The sequence below is a fragment of the Oryzias melastigma genome, linkage group LG15 (genome assembly GCF_002922805.2).
Source record: "Oryzias melastigma strain HK-1 linkage group LG15, ASM292280v2, whole genome shotgun sequence".
NCBI classification, from domain to species: domain Eukaryota; kingdom Metazoa; phylum Chordata; class Actinopteri; order Beloniformes; family Adrianichthyidae; genus Oryzias; species Oryzias melastigma.
In genome coordinates, this window is record NC_050526.1 from 27,766,383 (window position 1) to 27,786,160 (window position 19,778).

General features: G+C 40.7%; 1 protein-coding gene across 6 annotated transcripts in view; it reads right to left on the reverse strand.

Moving 5' to 3' along the window:
* Positions 1-19,778, reverse strand: part of LOC112161462 (signal-induced proliferation-associated 1-like protein 2) — a gene marked incomplete in the record, with an annotated part of 101,605 nt that overhangs the window by 17,266 nt on the left and 64,561 nt on the right. For 4 of the 6 annotated variants that reach the window (XM_024296564.2, XM_024296562.2, XM_024296563.2 and 1 more), the window contains 7 exon segments: positions 64-117; positions 2,433-2,696; positions 5,634-6,004; positions 7,980-8,068; positions 8,147-8,250; positions 9,438-9,584; positions 14,645-14,899. In XM_024296564.2, the coding sequence (XP_024152332.1) occupies positions 64-117; positions 2,433-2,696; positions 5,634-6,004; positions 7,980-8,068; positions 8,147-8,250; positions 9,438-9,584; positions 14,645-14,899 (1,284 nt within the window). 6 annotated transcript variants of the gene reach the window in all.

Below are 19,778 nucleotides of genomic sequence, written 5' to 3' on the forward strand. Positions count from 1 at the left end.
GGTTGCTGTGAAGGGATCAGCAGAGTGAGTCAGATCAGGACCAGGGTTGATTAAAATTTGTACCTGGAACGCTCAGACAGCATTTGGAGAAGGAAAGCTAACAAGCTCTCCGCTCCTCTGAGACGAGAGACAGAAGCAGCAGAAAGAAGCTGAGGGTTAGAGGCGGAGTCACACATCCACCATCACATTCAGTCCAACAGCAAATGAGAAAAACTTTAGAGGAAGGAGGAAGAGAAACTTCATTATGTGAGAACAATATCTGCGAGTAATATTAGGCCATTTATCATGAGGCGGCGTTATGTAAGGTGAAATAAAATGGCAGGAATATATAAACAAACAATGGGGAGCATAACTGAATTACGGAGCTTTTTCATAAGTCGGCTGAGGATGACTTGAGTGCCTGCGATCAATCACACGGCAAATTCTGCAGCTCAAATGAAATTACTTTGGGGCAAAGCTGTTTTTTTTTCTACAGCAGATCTCACATAGCCAGAGCTCGCTATCGGACACCCTTTTAGTGCGAATGCGCGCTTTTCACTACAGCAAGACGTTTAATCTACAGACAAACGCGGGCGGTGATCAGCGCTCATTTTATATAGATGCTACGCCTCTCGCTTCATCTGAAATTCCTCCAGTTCCAGCACCTTCTGTGCAGATGGTGTGACCCACTCCCAGCTGAGCTGCCGATCTGTCGGAGGCTCAGCCTTGCGATCCGTGGGGACCTGGCTTCAGGGGAAGGATCAATAATGACATGTGACATGTGTCAAGTGTATTATGTCAGTGGCTTCATTGAGCTTATTTATTTTGTGGCTGTCGGCTTCAATCAAAGCCAGTTTATGCACTCTGGGTGGGCCAGACAGCGAGTCTGAGAGGAAAATGTTCAACAGCAAGAATGCTGTTCACACCCGCTATCATCATGTATGTTCGATGAGTTTACCACAGGTGGCCTTCTGTAGGTACCACAGAAGCCACATCCTCATGGATCTCACGTGTAAGGACTTCATTCGGATGAAGACGAGCTTTCCAATTTTAACTGCGCTTCTGATAAACATAAAAGTTCATCCACAGATCTAAGAAACGCAGGAGGTAACTAGTATTTAAGGTAACTCCTCTCTGTTTACATGTTTAGGTTGCAGCTCTCTTTGACTAAAGGGTTGTAGGAAAGCCAAGAGATAAACAATCCTTCAAATTAAAGGCTCCAAAACATCCAGCTACAAATGAGGAGACTTTTGTGTTTTCTGAAGAAAGTTTAGTAACTACAACAGCAAGTCTTTCATGCTGCAGTTAGCATTGCACTCATGCATGTGTGACACTTTTTATACTTTCAAAACTTTATTTTACATTAGAGTCTCGCATGTGTGAATCGTAAACATAAGAGCTTCCTGTTTTAAGATACTTCAAAATAAATCTCAGGCTGTTTTTGTGCAAAATATATTTTAAAAGATTTTTTTCTCAGTTTGGTTTTAAAACCAATTTAACTTTCCAAATGATGATTCCAAAAACTGAGAACTTTCTGGATAACTTTTGAATTCCAACCATCTGAGAACTGGAGTAATTGAGTGTGACATCACCCATAGAAAATAGTTTCTCTTCCAATAAAACACAGTCGATTAAACAACGTCAGTTGGTAGAAGATGTTTTGAGTCATTGACAGTATACGAGAACTGGACTGAGTGGCATCCATAGACTTTTATAGAGAAATAAACAGCCATAACTCAGTCATTCTATTTGTCAGAATGACCGTTCTCCTTCTGATAACTTTTTTTTTAAACATGTTTTTGATAATACTCATTTTTTAATGATATTTTTTTCTGTAGTTCACGTTATTCAAGTTATAACCTGACCAATCAGATGCTTCAATAAAAGTAAGTGGAGCCTGCTGGACCCCACATCCAACGTTCAAAACCTTTGACTGACAGATTTGGTATATCCCGCTGTTAAATCGCAGGGTTGTGTCCTTCCAGGAACTTCCCTCCTAAATGGACAGAGTGGTTACCATAGAAACCTTGACTCAGATCATCTTGGACCAATCACTGGCCAAACATCGTCTGGTTCCAACATGGCGGCATTCGTAACATGACAAATGGAGACTGAATTGATATCATTTGGATGGAAGTAAACAATGTTATACAGATAACGTCACAGTGAGTCCAGTTCTCATGTACAGTCAAAGCCTCCATTAATCAAGAGTCATGCTTGATACAATGATTAAAATACTTAAAAGAACCATTTAGAATATGGAAATTCCTAACTTCTTAAACAAAAAGTAGATTTATTTTAAGGTGGTACAGGAAGAATGTTGATTTCAATGTTTAATAAAAGATCTCAAAAAGATGAGGCGTTTGAATCAAGCTTTTTCTATGGACCTGTGTGTTTGACGGACGTCTCATTCAAGCTCTGCCTCGTTTTCCCCCTCTGTCTCACACACTCACCCACACTCTGAAATGTTGGGGGGTCCCTCAGTGCTGTGGGCATCATCATCATCCTCATCAGCACCATCACCAGTCGTCTTCATGCCCGCTGGATTTTTACAACTGGACTGTGTGCGTGTTTGTCCGCAGGCCTCTGAGCTGGGTCCTGGCCCCGGCTCCGGCCCTGCGCTGCTGGTCTGGGGGATGGTGTACACCTTGGAAGAGTCGGCGGACACGCAGTACCTGGCACCGCGGGCCAGGGGGCTGCCAGAGTGGTGTGAGCCACTGATCAAACAGCAAACATAAAGCAAAATGTAACTCAAAGAATGACACAATGAACGCAGAAATAAAAAACTGGAATGAAAACATAAATGAGCATTAGCAACAGAAACACGCATGAGGTCGAGAGCAGCAGAAGTAGGTCAGATCTCCGGAATCACCAGATTTTTTTTTTGGACTGAAAATGGTTCAGCTCCACGGTTGAAGAGGATGAACTGATTTCCTCTGTAGGCAGGATATTTTAGTTGGTTCCTGTTTAATCTACTCGAGATGATGACTCAGTTCCAGTCTGTCATGCGTGTCGCCTTGTTGAACTTTGTCCTTTCAATATTCACTCAAATATCAAATGACAAACCGCATTTATGGGTCAGCGGCTTCAAACAACGGAGAGGCATTCTGCCCTCCTGCTCTCAGTGCTGTGCAGAGGTCCACTGACATCTGCGCCTCTGACCTCCTGATTTTAGGTTCTCCAAGCTTTGCGAGGGAAGGAACCGCATGCAGCTATTTGAGTGGAATCATGGTGAAGTGACCCGTGGAACTGCGATCAAATGCTTAAAGGAACGCACCATTTCAAATGTGGCGGCTATAGCAATGATTTTAGTAACAAATTTAAGTCGGATGGTCACTTAAATAAATAAAAATGACAAACGTTTGGCTTGATTTGACTGAAATGGATGAAACAACACAAAAGCTAAATGTTTATAACTTGTTTTCTTGTTCTTAAAGACCCACTCCCATGAAAATGGTGTTGTTTTGTTTTTGTAGCATTTTTTCTGAGGATGCAGGAGATATGTACGTAAAAAAATAAGCTCAAAATTCACTCTCTGAGTATTTCTCTATTCACATTGTTGTAAATCAAGAGCAGACAAAAATATCTTATTTATGACCTAGAAAATACACTGAATATGCTCAACATTCCACAGGATCCCTGCTCCGCTCAATTCTGAGGAATCCACTTGTAGACAACTAGATCCACATTTTTGTTTTCCTCATCTATGCAGGCATTTGGTACTTAACTGTATAGCACCATAGCTCTGAGAATACTTGCCAAGCTATGTTCAGAAAAACATGTTTAAGCGACAACTTTAATTGAAAGTCTATGTAAACATGCATTAAGCCAACCTTGACCAATCAGGGATTCAAATTTAGTACTGCTGTAGTCTTCCTATTTACGGATGTGCAAACTGGTTGAAAAATGATCATAAAGGAGAAATAGGCACAAACCACAATTATTAATTTCTCCTTGTGACGTATTTTTGACAGTTTGTTAACAGGAGAAATTTGTATTTAAAACAAAGAAAAGTTGTATTCAAAATAGACATGTTAAACATAAAACTAAATGTATTCATATTTTTTCCTATAAAATTGTGCACAAAATACTAATTTGTGCACAATTTTATATTCATGAATATGACCTTGTGTTTTTGACTACAACTTTTTCTTTATAAATACGTTTCTTTTTGAAAACTTTCTTACCCCATATTCTTTGACAGTAGAAAAAAGAACAAGAAGCCCCTCCTCTCTTGTTCAGTGTGAACACCATGGGCTTCAAAAACACGTGTTTGGTGCATTCTATATGTGTCACATGTCAGGTGTGAACATAGCTTTATGTTGAGCGTGTAAGGGGCTGTAAGCTAGAGGGAGAGGTTGTAAACAGGAAGCTCTCTGTTATGGGTGACGGAAAGGAGGGGTGAGGGATAGTCCCGCCCACAACTCAGAGGTTAATTTCTAATGAACTTCTGCTGTCCTGCAGAAACTATGTAATAGAAAACTACTTTTTTTATTTTGACAAAAAACTGCATAATCCTAATTAAAAGACGTTTTGAAAATAGATCAGGCGATGATCAGAGTGGGTCTCTAATGATTATTAACTTTATGAACCGCTGTCCCCATCAGGCATATGTGGACTTTAACTCTAGGTTTGGCATCATCCGTTTTCTGCTTGGATTAATCCCAGGTTCAGGTTCTCTCATGTAGAGTAACAAAACTATTATAAAACGTAAACCTCTGTCTGACAAATGCCTTCAGATGTTGGAGTCTGCTGTCGCAGGAAGTGCTGTATGCTCACTTTTCATATTTATGACCATCAGGGCCACACCCAGAAAAATGTGCTCCCGTTGCTTCCCTGTTTGTCCAGATAACTCTGGTGTCAAAACCATTACAGTCAAGTGAAAAGCGTCACAGCAGTAAAGGTGATGGAGTCGGCTCTTACTTTCCTGAAGGGTGTCATGGGGTGAGCAGCTCTGGAGCCTTCTGAGTTCTGTGATCTGAAGACATTTCGGTAACATAATCCTGCACCGTCAAAGCACAGAGCTTTGTGTTTAATAAAGATAGACCGCACGCTGGCTGCAAGGCCAAGCACTCTAAAAAATCCTTCCTCTCCCTGTGTAGGAAGAGCAGAGGAGCCCTGGCTCCAGCCTGAGAGCGGCGGCACGCACAGCCGAGCCGTGCAGCGTCCGACAGCAAACACCACTGGGTGAGAAGGTCAGTAAACAGACACGAGCCTTCCCTTTGTACACATGTTTGTTTGACAGAACAGAAAATGAAGAACAGTCTGACAGGGTTTGAGTGTGAATGAGCACCCATTCCAGCGAGCGGGATTTCGCTGCGGGCCATGTAGCAGGAAAAAGAGTGTGAATATCCGATGCAGGCCCATCAGTTCAGTGAACCAGGAGGGATTAAGCCACAGGACAAAAAATATTTACCCACGGAGACAAAGCCTCACATAAAACCTTCTGTAAAGCTTCACCACTTTGGCATCATTTTTGATCTCAAAGTTCTTATTCTCTGTTTTAAAAGAGAAGGCTTTCAGAGAAATCTGACTGAAAGAAGCAGACGCATTGACCTCAAAATCACAAATGTACGTCTGTAACTTGACCCAAAGCATTATAGAAATTAGCAGAATTTCCAATAAACACAGAAAAATGTCGGTCTGTTCTGTACCTGGAATGAGACGAGATCTCGCTCAGGTCTCCGATGCTGCCCTCCGTCACATGACTGGACAGGATGGCTGAAGCGAAGCTCTGCTGCAGGTAAATCTTCCCGCTGTCCTCCTCTGATGTGCCGTCCTCGTGGTGCTCCGACACCCAGGGGTGTCCCTGCTCCCCCACCCTGCCCTGGAGCACCCGGGCCCCGGGGGGCACGCAGGGGTTGGTGTCTATGCCGCTGTCTGTGGAGGCCCCTTTGATGTAGGTGAGGCCCAGCATCTCTGGGTCCATCAAATCTCCAGAGCCAAAGTGCTTATCGTCGCTGTTGCTGGAGGCGTTGCTCGAAAGGGTGTTGCTGCTGGAGTGGCTGGAGTTTTTATCTCCAGTCTGGTAGAAAGAGGAGCAGGAAGGTCAAATGATGCAGTAAATCAGATATGCTCATGTAGAAGCAGCAAATATTTTCAAGCTGAATTTATGGAAAATGATAAAAAAAAATATATTAAATGCTTTTCTGAGGTGACCACCTGTTTTCACCGGGAAAAGTTCAGAAATCTGGAATATAAATCAGTTATGGAGGTCTCCAACCTTTCAGGCCACAGGCTGGTTTAATGTCAGACAATATTTTCCCCGACCGACCTGTATGAGGTTTGATTTTTTTTTAAGCTTCCAGTGTCTCTTACCTTTTGAGAGTAAAGTAAATCGTCATCTGTAAATCTCTGTAGCAGCAATAATCTTTATCTTTTCACTAGATTTAATGTGGGAACCATTAAAATGAAATGTAGATTTTCCCTTAACCCATAACTGTAAAAGTGGAAGAAAACAAGTCAGACACTAACTTCAGCCTTTATAGGTGTGGCGGTTAATACAAAAATAAGTTGTTAAAACTGGTGTTTTCTAAATATAATAATCAAACATGAATCCTCCGTTTGGACAACTTTATTAGCAACATCTTTGTTACATTAGACAGCCAGTTGCTGAATATTCTATAATATTATTATTATGGTGTGAACAACAATATATCCAGATTTGGAGTAAAGACTCCTTGTTTTTGCCTGTTAAATTGACTTTTATTTTGAAGTCAAAGGCTCTTGTTCTGTTTCCTGTCTGGATCTTTGCTGCCTAAATAAACTTCCCAAATGTGTCTCTTTTGTTAACTTTGCTAGCTTGAGAGTTTTAAATTAGTGGTCCAGACAGCCACTTTAAGACAGTAGTGGCTGGATTGTCCACATGACTTGATGTGGAGCAAGAATGATTGAGATGTGGTGGAGAATCCAGCAGTTTTCCAAAATAAAACGTCCTTCAGAGTCAGATCGTAAAGAAAATGAAAACAATTGAGTTTTTTTATCCTCTCTCTGCTGCCCCATACCAACTGCCCCATGGATTGGGGGGTTGGGGACCGCTGAGTTAAAAGATCAGATATACTCATGAGGTCAGATCCAGCATAAATCCCCTTTAAAGACCCACTTAGACACAGAGGGGAAGAGGGGGCGGGGTTTCCCGGCATCAACGCTCCAGCCCACAAATTACAGGTGAATTTCTAATGAATTTCTGTAGCAACTATTTCCTAGAAGACAACACAGTATTTTTTTGGCTGACAATCAGAATTAAAAGACAACTGGGAACGCTTTGAAAATAAATAAAAAGATAATCGGAGTATGACTTCAACTCAAAAATGTGTGTCTGAACTGGAGTGGATGAAAAAGCTTCCTGAGAGCTAAGAAGGTTTTCTTTATAAAATACAACTATAAAATACTCAGAACTGACCTAACATGCTTTCCTTCCTATGCTATACTTAACACTGATAAATCATGGATGCAACTTAAATTAAATTGCATCACAAACAGTTGGAAAAACAAGCTCTGTGCATTAGGGACACACAGCGCCAAGAGAGCGGTTTAATTTTTTATCCGTGGGCTCGGGTTAATGCAACCACGGCTTAGAGCACAAACGGGAAGAAAAGGCGGCTGTTTTAGCTGCTCTCCAGAACCATAGGGAAGGAGGGGGAGGGGGCACAGATAGGGTGGGGGGGTCATTAGAAGCTAAAGTGCTTAATGTATTCAACCTTTAAGTAAAATCCTCCCCACCAAAATAGGACAAACAGTGATGAGATGAGACAGCCATTAGCCTTCTGTTGAGGGAAATGCGACACTTGTGAGGATGGAGCGGAGAGGACGACACAGACATCCCAGCTGAGAAATTCACTTCTGAAAGCAGCAAAGCCCATAAACAAGGACGATCTGACCTCCTTCTAAATCAGCCACTCAGTGAAGGTAAAGTGGCTCTGACAGTCAGATTTAGGAGCGCATTAAAGCACTGAAAAGCAGACGGTTTCCAAACTTCTGACAGCAGAGCAGACATTTACCCTAGACAGCTTGTTTGGGGAGTCCTTCCCTCCTTCTCTTTGCTTCACAGGGTTCAGGATCTTGGTGGAGGGGATGTGCCATTTGGCCTCTGTGGAAGCAGGAGAACAGACGTCATCTCTTGAACTCGTTTTGAATCCACTCTGCGGGCGCTTCAACCACGGCTCACCTGCAGATCTGGTCCTCTCCAGAGTGGGCTCTCTGTCGCGGCGGAGCTCTCCATCTGCTCCCTGCATGTCTGCCCCTCGCTCATGGAGGACCGGGGAGGGACATCTGAGGAGAGGAGGACCACGAGGAAGGCTGGAAATTATTTAGAGTCTGCACGATGTTTCTATTAGAAGCTTCAATAGATCTGCTCCAACAATTAGCTCAACGTCCCTTAAGGTCAAATCACTTGAGTTTGTAACAGAATAAAAAAGCTGCCAGACAAAAGCAGCGGAGCTTCTTTTCATTTGACTCGACATGCCAGGCGCTTCTCTGCTCCTGACAAAGCAGCACAATTTTTCTGTGTGGGTCTTAATTAAACTTTTAAGAGTTAATCAGGGTTACAGCTGGTGAACAGAGGCCGCGGCGCCTCGTTATCTTTAACAAAGACTCTAACTGGAGATCAATTGGACAGCCTGTTGTTCTGCACTGAGGCTCCTCTGACAGGTCTCAGTGGTCCTCCAGAGTTCAGTGCACTTTTGAGGCCTCCAACAGTGAAGCAGCACAGTGGAGCACTTATCAAAGTCCACTTATACACGGACATGAAACTCCGGCTCCATGCATGTCAAGCTGCAGCCCTACAGTCCATAAACACACTCTCTGCAGACTGTGCAGATTGAAATAAAACTTAAATAAAGAAGGATTCCTTCATTTTCTGAAAACCTCAACAGCTTTGACAGATTTTAGTCTCTTTTTTTTCTACAAACATTTCTGTTTCCTGGCATTCTTCAAAATTGCAGTGCAGTTTTCTAAAGTGCTACAGAGCAGGATAAATGCATTATAATTACTTTTAATGATACTTAAGTGCTCAGCATTTTAAAATGCTCTGAACAGACGAGAAAATGATGTTCCCAAAGCAAAATCCAAGCTACAAATGTATGTTTTAATTCATTAAAACCCTTTTCCCATCACATTTCCCTCAAAAAAAAGAAAAAAATAAATTAAATAAAAAATCATAGAACCAGAAACTGAATAAAGGCTTTTCTTAAAATATTTCATACATAAAACTTTCTAACCTGTACCTTTTCTCCTGAAAACTTCCTGTAAATAACATGTGATGAATGACCAAAAGTGCACTGATTTGGTCATTTCATGCAAAAAAAAAAATTGCTGTCATTTTAGAAAATTGCAAGCTCTAAGAAAACGGCGCAGGGACTGATTGTAGCTGTATTCATGCCTACAAAAATGCATAAACGTGGGTAGCAGAGAGTCTTTGTAGTAGTCTTTTTTTAAAGTAGCATATCTGTGGTTCATACCCATCATATACAGGCTGCTGGGACCAGGTGCCGCTGCCACAGGGCCCAGGGTCACTGGAGGAGGACTGGTTGCTGGGGGAGCTGCGGTAGTGCTGGTCTCCCTTATTGCATGAGGACAGCTGAGGATTCTCCATGTCCTGCATCGTCCTACAGCAAAGAAAACACAGGAGCCCCTTAAGGATGCAACAAAAACAAACAAGCAATCGTCGAGTCGCAGTTTGACTTTAATGTGTCCAAAAGATTTTCAAACACCAATAAAGAGATGAAATAGTCGACTCTACAGCAAGGAAAAAAAGTGACACATCCAGCGTACAAACAGAAAATCTCCTAAATAAAGATTATTCTGAAAACACGGCAAACATTAACATTAGTTCAAACAGTTAAACTGTGCACGACAAAAATCAAAGCACCAGTTTCATAAAAAACATTCTGGCAACAAGAGGAGAACATTAAGGCCGACTCTCAAACACCCTGATAGAAATGTCACTTTCAGAGTTCGATGTTCTACTTTTATTTTCACATTAATCCATTTATCCTCTGCTCTGATGAACAAGTCGATCTTCAGCAGCTTGATCATATTTTAGTGCAAAGAGCTGCATCCATGTCGCTGACTGAATTGATGTTTGCATCAATAGCAAATCAGCATTGAATGTTTGACCTTTCACCAGCACATCAGATTTGACAGGAACAGAACTGAACGGTGCAGCCATGAACGTTCGTTTACATGAAGCTCAAAGATGACTCTAGTTAGGGATGCAGCCCTCTGCAGAATGTCTACAAAACTATTTCAAAAGTTTGGGGCTGTTATGATGGACTCATTTGGTCATCTGATAAAACACAAAACCAAGATTTTCCTACAACCACAAACTAATTTTAACTATGTAAATGCCACAACATCAAATCAATGAGAGACATTTCAAATTCTTTGAAATTAAGATGTTTTTCATCCACAAATCAGAAATAGGGTTGTGTACATTTTATCTGCAGAACTTTATCTAATACTGATCCATTTTGCTGTTCCCCACACAATGAACCACATCCTACTTTTACCCTCTGGAACCTCTGAATCCCTCGGAATCTAGCTCTCATTGTTTTTTCAGTGGTGTTCCTCTGGGTTCTATTCTCACCCCTCTTAACCTCTTAAGCCCATTGCACATCTGGAAGTAGGAACTATGTCCAAAGCTTATTGTAATAAAAACAAGCAAGTGTTTGTTTGTGGAGTTTTTGTGTGATTTCTGGCATATTTTATGAAAACCATTTGGTTTAAAGTAATTATTTTTTTATCACGGGATAAAAATTACAGGATCTTAGATTTCGGTTTGGCATGTGAAAATGGCTTAACTATTCAAAAGTCTGCATCACAGAATTGACAGATAATTCAAGATCTTTTTTTTTAACCTTTTGATGAAATACATTAAAAATCTGCCAAAATATTTCTTTGGTGAGTCATAAATAACATCAATCATGATCTGTTCTGTGATTATGTTAGTTTACGCTCACAACTGCTAGTTTAATATGCAAAACTTTTGTCAAAAGTGTTCAGGATAAAACACCTTATTTACTCACCGTCTTACATTTGATCCACACTCTTTCAACATGGTGTAAATGCATTAAGCTAACTCTGTATTCTTTCAACACAGCAAATTAAAAAAAGAATTGCAATTGATGAGTTATTTTCACCAGTTGGGTAAACTTTCCCACCAAAAGTGTCTGAAATTTCAATGAAGCAGCCATTTTGAAATGAGCAGCTTCTACTGCCTCTTGTGGAAAGATAATGAACTGCAGAGCAGAAAACACGTTATTTGAGTTTGTAAGGAGAGTTTGGATCATGGTAAGGGAATAGGATTCTCAGAAAAGCGTGGATCACTATATATAAAATGATTGATTATAGGGTTAATGTTAAAAAAACAAAATGTTCACATAAATAAAGATTATATTTGAAGAACTGATCCCGTCAGTTGTATCGTCTGCTTTTACTTGTCCTGCTTCTGTGGGAGACTCACATCATCAAACACGCTGGTTTCGTCTTCACACACACACACCCCCCAGTCAGGCTCAGACACTTAAATGTAAAACAGAAGTGGCTTTTTCCTTCCTCCTTGAAACCCTCAAAGCGGGAATGTCAAATGCACATTTGTCATGCTGCTGTCTGAACGTCAAATTCAGCAGAAATGACATGAATGTTACTGCTCGGTGCTTCCTAGCTGCACAAACCCTCCCTGGTCTGAGCAGCTTTCTTTCACACTGCCATTCGTTACATTTTCATGCTCTGATTAGATCATTATTTTTAGACGCACCTAAGTCGTCTCTGAATTCATTGGTGAGTTTGCAAATAACATTGACCGTTTACAATGACACCAACCCCCCTATGGTTTAAGTTTAAATTTTACATGAAGATTGCTACTGGTTTATAGCTTTAAAATTTTGGACATAAAAAAATATAACTGGACTTATATGTATTTATCTGTTTTATTTACTATGGGATTCTGAAAAATGCTTTATTTAGGAAAACTACTGGATTCTCTTCACCACATCAGAGTCATTTTTGACATCAAGTCACTTAGTCAGATGAAAAAAATCCACCCGCTACTTTCTTCAAGCAGTGGCGCTGACCACTAAATCGAAACCCCCAAATTAGTGAAGCTAACAGAAAACAAACATTTGAAAAGGTTCTTTTCACAGAAAATATCCCATGAAAACAACCTAAAATCTAGAAGACAAAGACAAAAGTTGAAATATACTGAAGATATATTTACAGAGAATGTAGATAAACTTTACAATTGAAAGTTAAGAGAAACTGGAGGTTAAAACCAATTACAAAACAATTGGTCGTCCACTTTAGCTTTGCAGAGGCCGGTCTGTGAAACTATGGTCAAACTTTAAATCATTTAAAACTGAGAATGTTTAGGAACCACTGATTATGGGGAGCTTTGTCTAATTTTTAGCCATTTTTCAGATTTGTTTTGACTTTGCCTTTGCCTTTTTAGATTTACATATCTGTACACATTTGAACTTTAAAGTAAAAACATTGACTGTAGCATTCAGGTCCCCCATAGCAAATGCATTACCTACGGCCCTCGCAAAACCAGGCCTGAGCCTTCGCCATCACTTCCTGATACGTCTACCACCATATTACCACCTTCGACAGCGATCAGTCCAAGTCGTGCTGAGTCACGTTTTTAAATCAACTTCTGTCGCCAATCATGAGCGAGGTTGCTCCAGCTTGTTTGAAGGCCACACCCCTCCCACTGAAAGAGGCTCAGAAAAATCTGTTAATCAAATGTCCAAGGGATCTGAGGCATCTGATTGGTCAGTTTAAAACTTGAATAACTTGCGATAAAGAACAAATATCTTTAAAAAAAATGAGGCTTAGAAAAATCGTTCTAAGAAGAAAGCATCAGAACAAGTTGAATAGAATATTTGTGTGCAATATTCATCTTTGTACATTAATACAGAGCCACTGCCTCTCTCCTGCCACCTCCTTCCTCCTCCCTCCATTTGCTACATATCGTGGTCCAGGGAAGAGCTCTCCCTGTTCTTCTGCAGTAATTGGATGAGATGAGCCGAGCCGTGTCAGTGTCCCCATCACCTCCTCCTCAGCAGGGTGCAGGAGGAAGGAGGGAGGAGGGGTGCAAAGACAGTAAGGAAAGGAGGAGCAGAGAGCTCCCTCCACCACAGACTGATTAGGCAGAGAAGGCGGCCATTATCCTTGTATAGTCAGAGCAGACAACACCAGAGGAGGTCGGTGTGACACGCTGCAAAGGTTATCACGACTTTAGGGGTTTCATTAGAAGGAACAAATCACTGCTTTACATGGCTCAATGGAGCTGTCCAAAGGAGACACCGCCTCAGCCGGGAACAAAGTCTGAGTGTGGCCTTATCGTCTGAAGGGAGATGAAAGAAAAGCTGTGAATTGATTTGACTAAAATGCTCCATTTATATGTATGCAAATATCTGAACACAAAAACAACTCCTCAAAGTGATTCTGGAGCTTTTTCCTGGACGAGAAAAGCAGGGAGTTCAAAGATTTAATCTGAAAGCGTTGGTGTGAGCTGTAGTATTTGATGATACAATTCAAAGAAAAACTGTTTCTTTACCTCCAGAACCCCCTGAAAGCATCATTTTCTTTGCTCGGTTTATGTCTGAATATAACCCCAACTCTCTCAGTTTACCAGACACAAATCTGCATGAAACTCATCCTTGTGTTGGTCTGGAACGACCTGCAGTTTTACTGCTTTACCAAAACACACTGAGGGGATGAATAAACAGCATTTACTCAGTCCTATTCTACAACCATATACATAAAACTGATCTGACTCTAAAGAATAAAAGGATTCCGGCCTTTTCTTTACCATTTCAACTTTACATACGTTTCAGCATGTGCAGAAGCCTCAGAAATGAACCTAAAATGACTTCATTAAGGACATAAGGAACAGTAGGGGGGTAGTGTTGAGTAGAGCACCCTTAATATTGATGGATCAGGCACGTTTTTTGTGGTAATTTCACGCACATTTTTGTGCAATTAATTTAATTGTGCTCTAATTTATTTTAATATAATTTAATTGTGTTTTTTTTTGCTCTTCGTTTAAAGGTGAAGCTTGCAAAATGACTAGTGCAGATTTAAATTTGCTTAGATGAATCATCACCAGCTCAAGGACCATTTGTTCCATTTATTTGGTAATTATTTAGTAAAATTCCTCTGAAATACAGTTGTAAGAAAAATGTGAATCCTTTGGATTTCTGCATGAATTTGTCCTAAAATATGTTCTAATCTTCATCAAAGTTACACCACATGATAACCACAGTATGCCTGAACTTCAAATGTTCATGCATTTTGTTCAAAAGTTTATAAAAAAATATGTTTTTTGTGTAGTATTAGTTTAAACAAACTGTGTATATCCTTTGATGTGAGTTAGATGAAGATCAGAGCAGATTTTATGATTTAAATGTAAAAGATATTTTCAACAAAAAGTAATTTTTAAAACTTTTTTTCAGAATTTTGAAAGAAAAAAATGTTACCTGATAAACAAAAAGAAGGAGGTGATGCATTTCTTCATCTCTATTTTATTTATAAACCTGTTTTTCCTTTTGTTTCACTATAAAGGTCAGTATGAAAGAACAGAAAGCGTGGAGTTATATTTAGCCTTCATAAGATCGGTTCTGGCCAGAAGCAGACGTAGACGAAGAGCAGACACAGCAGAACTTACCTGGGGCCGTCCGGCAGCTTTCTATCGAAGGAGGTGCTCCGTGGGATGGCTGCCTGGTGCTGCTGCAGGATCTGCTGGCACTGCAGGCGGTCGGGGCCCTGAGTGGGGGAGCCTCGGGATAACGGGGCCCCAGCGGTTGCGGGCACTCGGTGCCAGGTGGTATTTCTCCTGAAAGGCGTCTTGTACTCGCAGGGCGTCCCCTCGCTGTCCACCTTGTACTCCACCATAGGTATCCGGTAAAGCTCCGAGCAGCCCCTGAGAGGAAGCGGGAAGACAGAGTTTAAAGGTTATCAGGGAATGACTAACTTCAACTTCAAAACTAAATATTGTGACTCTTTAACAGGGACTTTTGGAGCTGAAACCGGTCAGATGTTTGTGAGAATTGTTTTATATTTTAAGCTAGAACCTAACGATGCTCTGTGAAGCAGATGTGCAGACAGGATGTGGGGAGTGCACAGCCCTGCATGCTTAGAATAATCAATGTCAAACATGGATACACGAACACCAGAGGTGCCATGTGGAAAACAAAAAGATTTTAATAGAAGCTGAAAAATCTCAGCATGTTGCTGCACCACAGCAACTGCAGACATCAACCATCTCCACCCCGGTAAAGCAAACAACTCTGAAGATCTCTGCCGAGCACAAGGCTTTTGATGCCATTTTATGCAACATTAATCTTCATGGTGCGTATGCTCAAAAGCAAGGGGGAAGGTGGAGGTTACTCGGGTGGGTGGTGGGTTGAGGTTAAACAGCCTGGGCGCTCGGCTAGGTCTTCAAAAGCATCTCAAGCATGACCCTAATGATTACACAACTCTCCCCCTCCTGGGACCATTTTCTGGGGTCCACTTGAAGAAGAAGAGCATTCTGCTGTGGTCATCGCAGCGGAGCTGGAGGACAAAGAGCCGGCTGATTGCAATGAAAAGGAGGAACGCGATCCCAGTAGGGGGGTCCCGTCCATCTATTGTACACTCCTGACCTCCCACAGAAGCAGATGAAACATGAAAATGTTGCTTCATTCTCCACCACGACTCTGTTAAACTTCCTTGATTTAATCTTTTAATAAAGTTTGCAAAACAAAAAAAAGACATTTCTCATTAAAGCCTCGTTTCCACTGACCAGTATAGTCTGGTTTAGAATGGTCCAAGACAGTGAAGGGATTTTTTTACAAATACACGTCAAATGAAAGACAAAAAAAAATAACTTTGGAAATGTTGTCACTGGTTTGGTGATTTCTATAGTTGTAATGACCTTCCTCTAATCAACGGGTTTCATCATGTGACCATAGTAGCTCCGTTCCATTCCATTTTTGCTTGATTTTCCTATGTTTGAGACGTCTTTGTGTTTTCTATGGACCTATAACCGACAAACGGGGCCCAAAAATGGTACAGTTCGTTACAATTTAACAGGCATTTTTTATAATAGCAACGCTCAAGATACCAGACCAGAACGTACTGTACCGATCAGTGGAAACGAGGCTCAAGTTTCCTTATGACGTCTTTCTGAGACTTTTTTCCAGAGGTTAACGAGTCTTTAAATCCTGCTGACTGCTTCTAATCCACTTGTTACCTTAATGAACTGTGTGTTTGTGGTTGAGCTTCATTGTCACACATCATTACCCCCCAGAAAAGGCTAAGCCTAGGTAACAGCTGGTCAACAGCAAAGGTCTCAGCCGCTGTCTCCTGCTGTACTTTTTCCACCAGAATGACTCAGAAGTGACAGGATGAGTTTCTCCTGTGAGCGTCTCAGCCCCCCCACATCAGCAGCAGCACTAAGACTGAGCTGGAAGCAGCAGTTCTGTACACGGAGACTCTTGCTGTTAGCGTGTAAGTCCCAGTAAAGCAGTGGGAAAAGTGGTGTTTAGTCAACAGTTAAAGCTGAGCTGGGGGGTTCTGGTGGAGGAGATGGTGTTGGACAGATCCAGCAGGATGTAAAAGTTTGCTTTACTGATCAGAACATGAACCTCAACTGAAGCTTAAAGACTCACCCCAATGAAAATCGTGTTTTTTTTGTGTGTTTTTAACATGTTCTTGTAGTATTTTTATCATGATGAAGGGCACATATAAAGGAAATTAAGGTTAAAACTGCATTTCTGAGTATTTATTTGTAAAAACTCATTGTGAATTGAGATCAGATGAAAATAATCATTGGAAAAAGTTTGCACTTTGTATTACTTTGTTTTCCTTGTCTGAGCTGGCATTTGGCTCAAAGCTGTCCTGTTTTAGTTGCACTAGTAATGTTAGATTGGGAGTGTGAGCGCTTTTATGATAGCAGGAGAGAATTTAAGCAGAGAGCTCTCAGTATTGGGAGACGGGAGGGAAAAGGGGAGCAGGGTTTGCTCTGTGCCAACGGTCCCGCCCACAACTCAGAGGTGAATTTCAATGAGTTCCTGCCGAAACAGGTTTTTAGATTTTGGCTAAAAGCGGCAGAATCATAATTTAAAGACCACCGACAACGATTTAAAAATAGACCAGAAGACGATCGGAGTGGGACTTGTCAATAATCAAGCAGAGAAACATTCAACTCCAGTTAGGAAAGACAAGTGAACATGTTTAGATCAGATTGGAAACAGAAAGTTGGCCGTCAGTCAGAAAGCTGTCAATCCCGGCCCGTGAGCGAAACTAATCCAGTTCCACAGAGCTGTCACAGCAAAGTCACAGAGGCTGGGATCTTAGCCAGCGCACTGACCAAGACTTCATTAAATATAGTGATCTGGAGGGAATTTACAGATATCCAAAAAAAAGAAAAAGAAAGGAAAAGACAAATAAATGTTCAAACTATTTACATGAAAAAACAAAGCAGCTCTAGTGAAAGTTGCGAGAGGATTAAGCAGAGCGATTGGTGCTGCTGGTTCTCTGGGTTTAGGTTTAGCGGCGCTGTCTTTAGAGGAGTGTTGGCATGGGAAGTGAGAAATCCGGCTTTGCTTCAGTCCAGAGGAAAATCCGCAATGACAAGTCTGGTGACACTTCCAGCAAAAGGTCACAAGTGGCCTTTTGAATGGCACTGGCGAGGCTCATTATCAGCAGGGATCCAGCGCAGGTTGGGCACAATAAAAAGAAACGCTGCCACGCATTTCAAACTTTAATTACTATTCACAACGTGCAAGATGCAAAGAAAAAACAAGTCAAACAAAAAGGCTAGAATCTAAAACAATAATCTGCATGTACATTTCCTTCTCTGCTCATGTTTATATGTCTAGTATAAGTATAATTTCAGTCCATATGAGCTGATGTTTAATGTTAACTCTGATGACCAAATACCCAAACAAACATGGTCTCCATTCCCCATTTCTGTTATAAAGCTAATTTTTTCCACCTTTTTCTCTCTGGTTTTCATCCAAATCCAACATGCTGACCATGTTTGAAGCTTTTCCGAGCGATGATGAAGAGGATTCTGGAACTGCTGAGCTGAAACCACATCCTGCTCCGAGTGAGCACAGCAATAAACAGATAATATAAACATCTCTGATAGAGGTTCAAATATTCACACATTTCATCTCATGACAATATTAGTATAAAATGAACATGCACCAATGACGGACACAATCAGCCTCCATATGTGCTTCTGAAAGAAGGTTCCTTGGAGGTCAGGAGACTTTTGTCCATTGTTGTCCTGCTAACTCTGTCGCGAAGGTCTCAGGGGACCAACTGGAGCCATCGGCCCCCAGCTAAATTCCTTTCCTCTGAGATAATACTGTGGAAACTGAAGCGCTTACTGTTGAATGCAGCATTTTAGCAACTCAAAGACATGGCAGACAGAGGAGAGGAGGGTACTCCAGATTCTTCATCTGACCCCTCACCTCCTGATTTGTTGGAGTCTTGGGAGAAAATGACAAAAGTCTTCAAGATTCTCACCAGAAAAATGACATTTAAAGGGTTGGTTTTGTCTCAGTAAAATATCCCAATAAATGAGACGTGTTCGCCTGTGAAAGATCTGTGACATGTGATTACTAGCCCTATGACTTCCAAACTGAAGCCTCTTAAACAACAAAAATCAACTGGAACCAGATGGTTTTCATCAAGAAATCCTTATGGGCTTTTTACACAAATAAACCAGTTATGTAGACTGTATATATGGTATAGAGTCCAGTGATCACATGACCAATTGGCTTGTGATAAAGTGTTTTTTTTTTTGTTTTTTTTTGGCAGTGGGGGCTGTCACAGTTTTGACCAAATAAGGCGTCTTAGAACCCCCTAATTTCCAAATGTAAAAAAAAATAAATAAATAATAAATAAATAAATAAATACATAAATAAATAAATAAACATCCCTGTTAGATGTTGTACAGTTTGGGACTGGACTCTTAATCTTGTGTCCTTTTAGTGCTATTTTTATTTAGTAAGTAAAATTTAAATTAAATTCACTCCTAAAATGTTTTTTGGAAATCTACAGAAGTTAATTTAAAAAAAAAAAAGAGTTGAAGCCAGTGTAAATATGTATATGCCTGTTGTGAAACTTGACAAAGTTTCATTTAAATGAACTTAAATTTTTTGACAAGCCACCTAGTGGTTACATGGTGAGTTGCAATGGTTGCAATGGTTCCAAACCAGCTTTAAAGTCCCACTCCAACTATATATTTTTTTCTATTGTAATATTGTTCATAGTGGTCTTATAATTATGATTATGCAGGAATAAGCAATAAAAAAAAATCACAATGCCCGTGTTATTCTTTAAGACATAGTTTCTGCAGAGCAGCAAGTGCTCATTAGAAATTCACCTCTGGGTTGTGGGCAGGATTATTGACACAGAAGTTAGTCTCCACTAATTTCACCATCAGCCCTTTGTTTACACTCTCTCCAAGTCCAAGCTAAGACAAGGCAAATGAAGACGTTAATGGATCTATTTGTCTGCAAGTGGATGTATCAGAATTAAGAATGAAACCTCAAGTGCTTAAACAGGCTCTTGCATGAGCTAAACATAAATGTGTTCCCTCTTTCCTTCATTTACTTACATTTTATAGGTTATGATCAGTTCTTATGACAGCATACATAAAGCATCGTACACTCAAGCTTCTTTGAATGGCACCATTATTTTATTTCTTTGGTTTTCTGGAATCTGTTTTAACGGCTGTCTTAAGAATCAAACTAATCCAGAGTCTGGATGGAGCAGCATCTCATCATCTTCCTTTCCTAATTCCT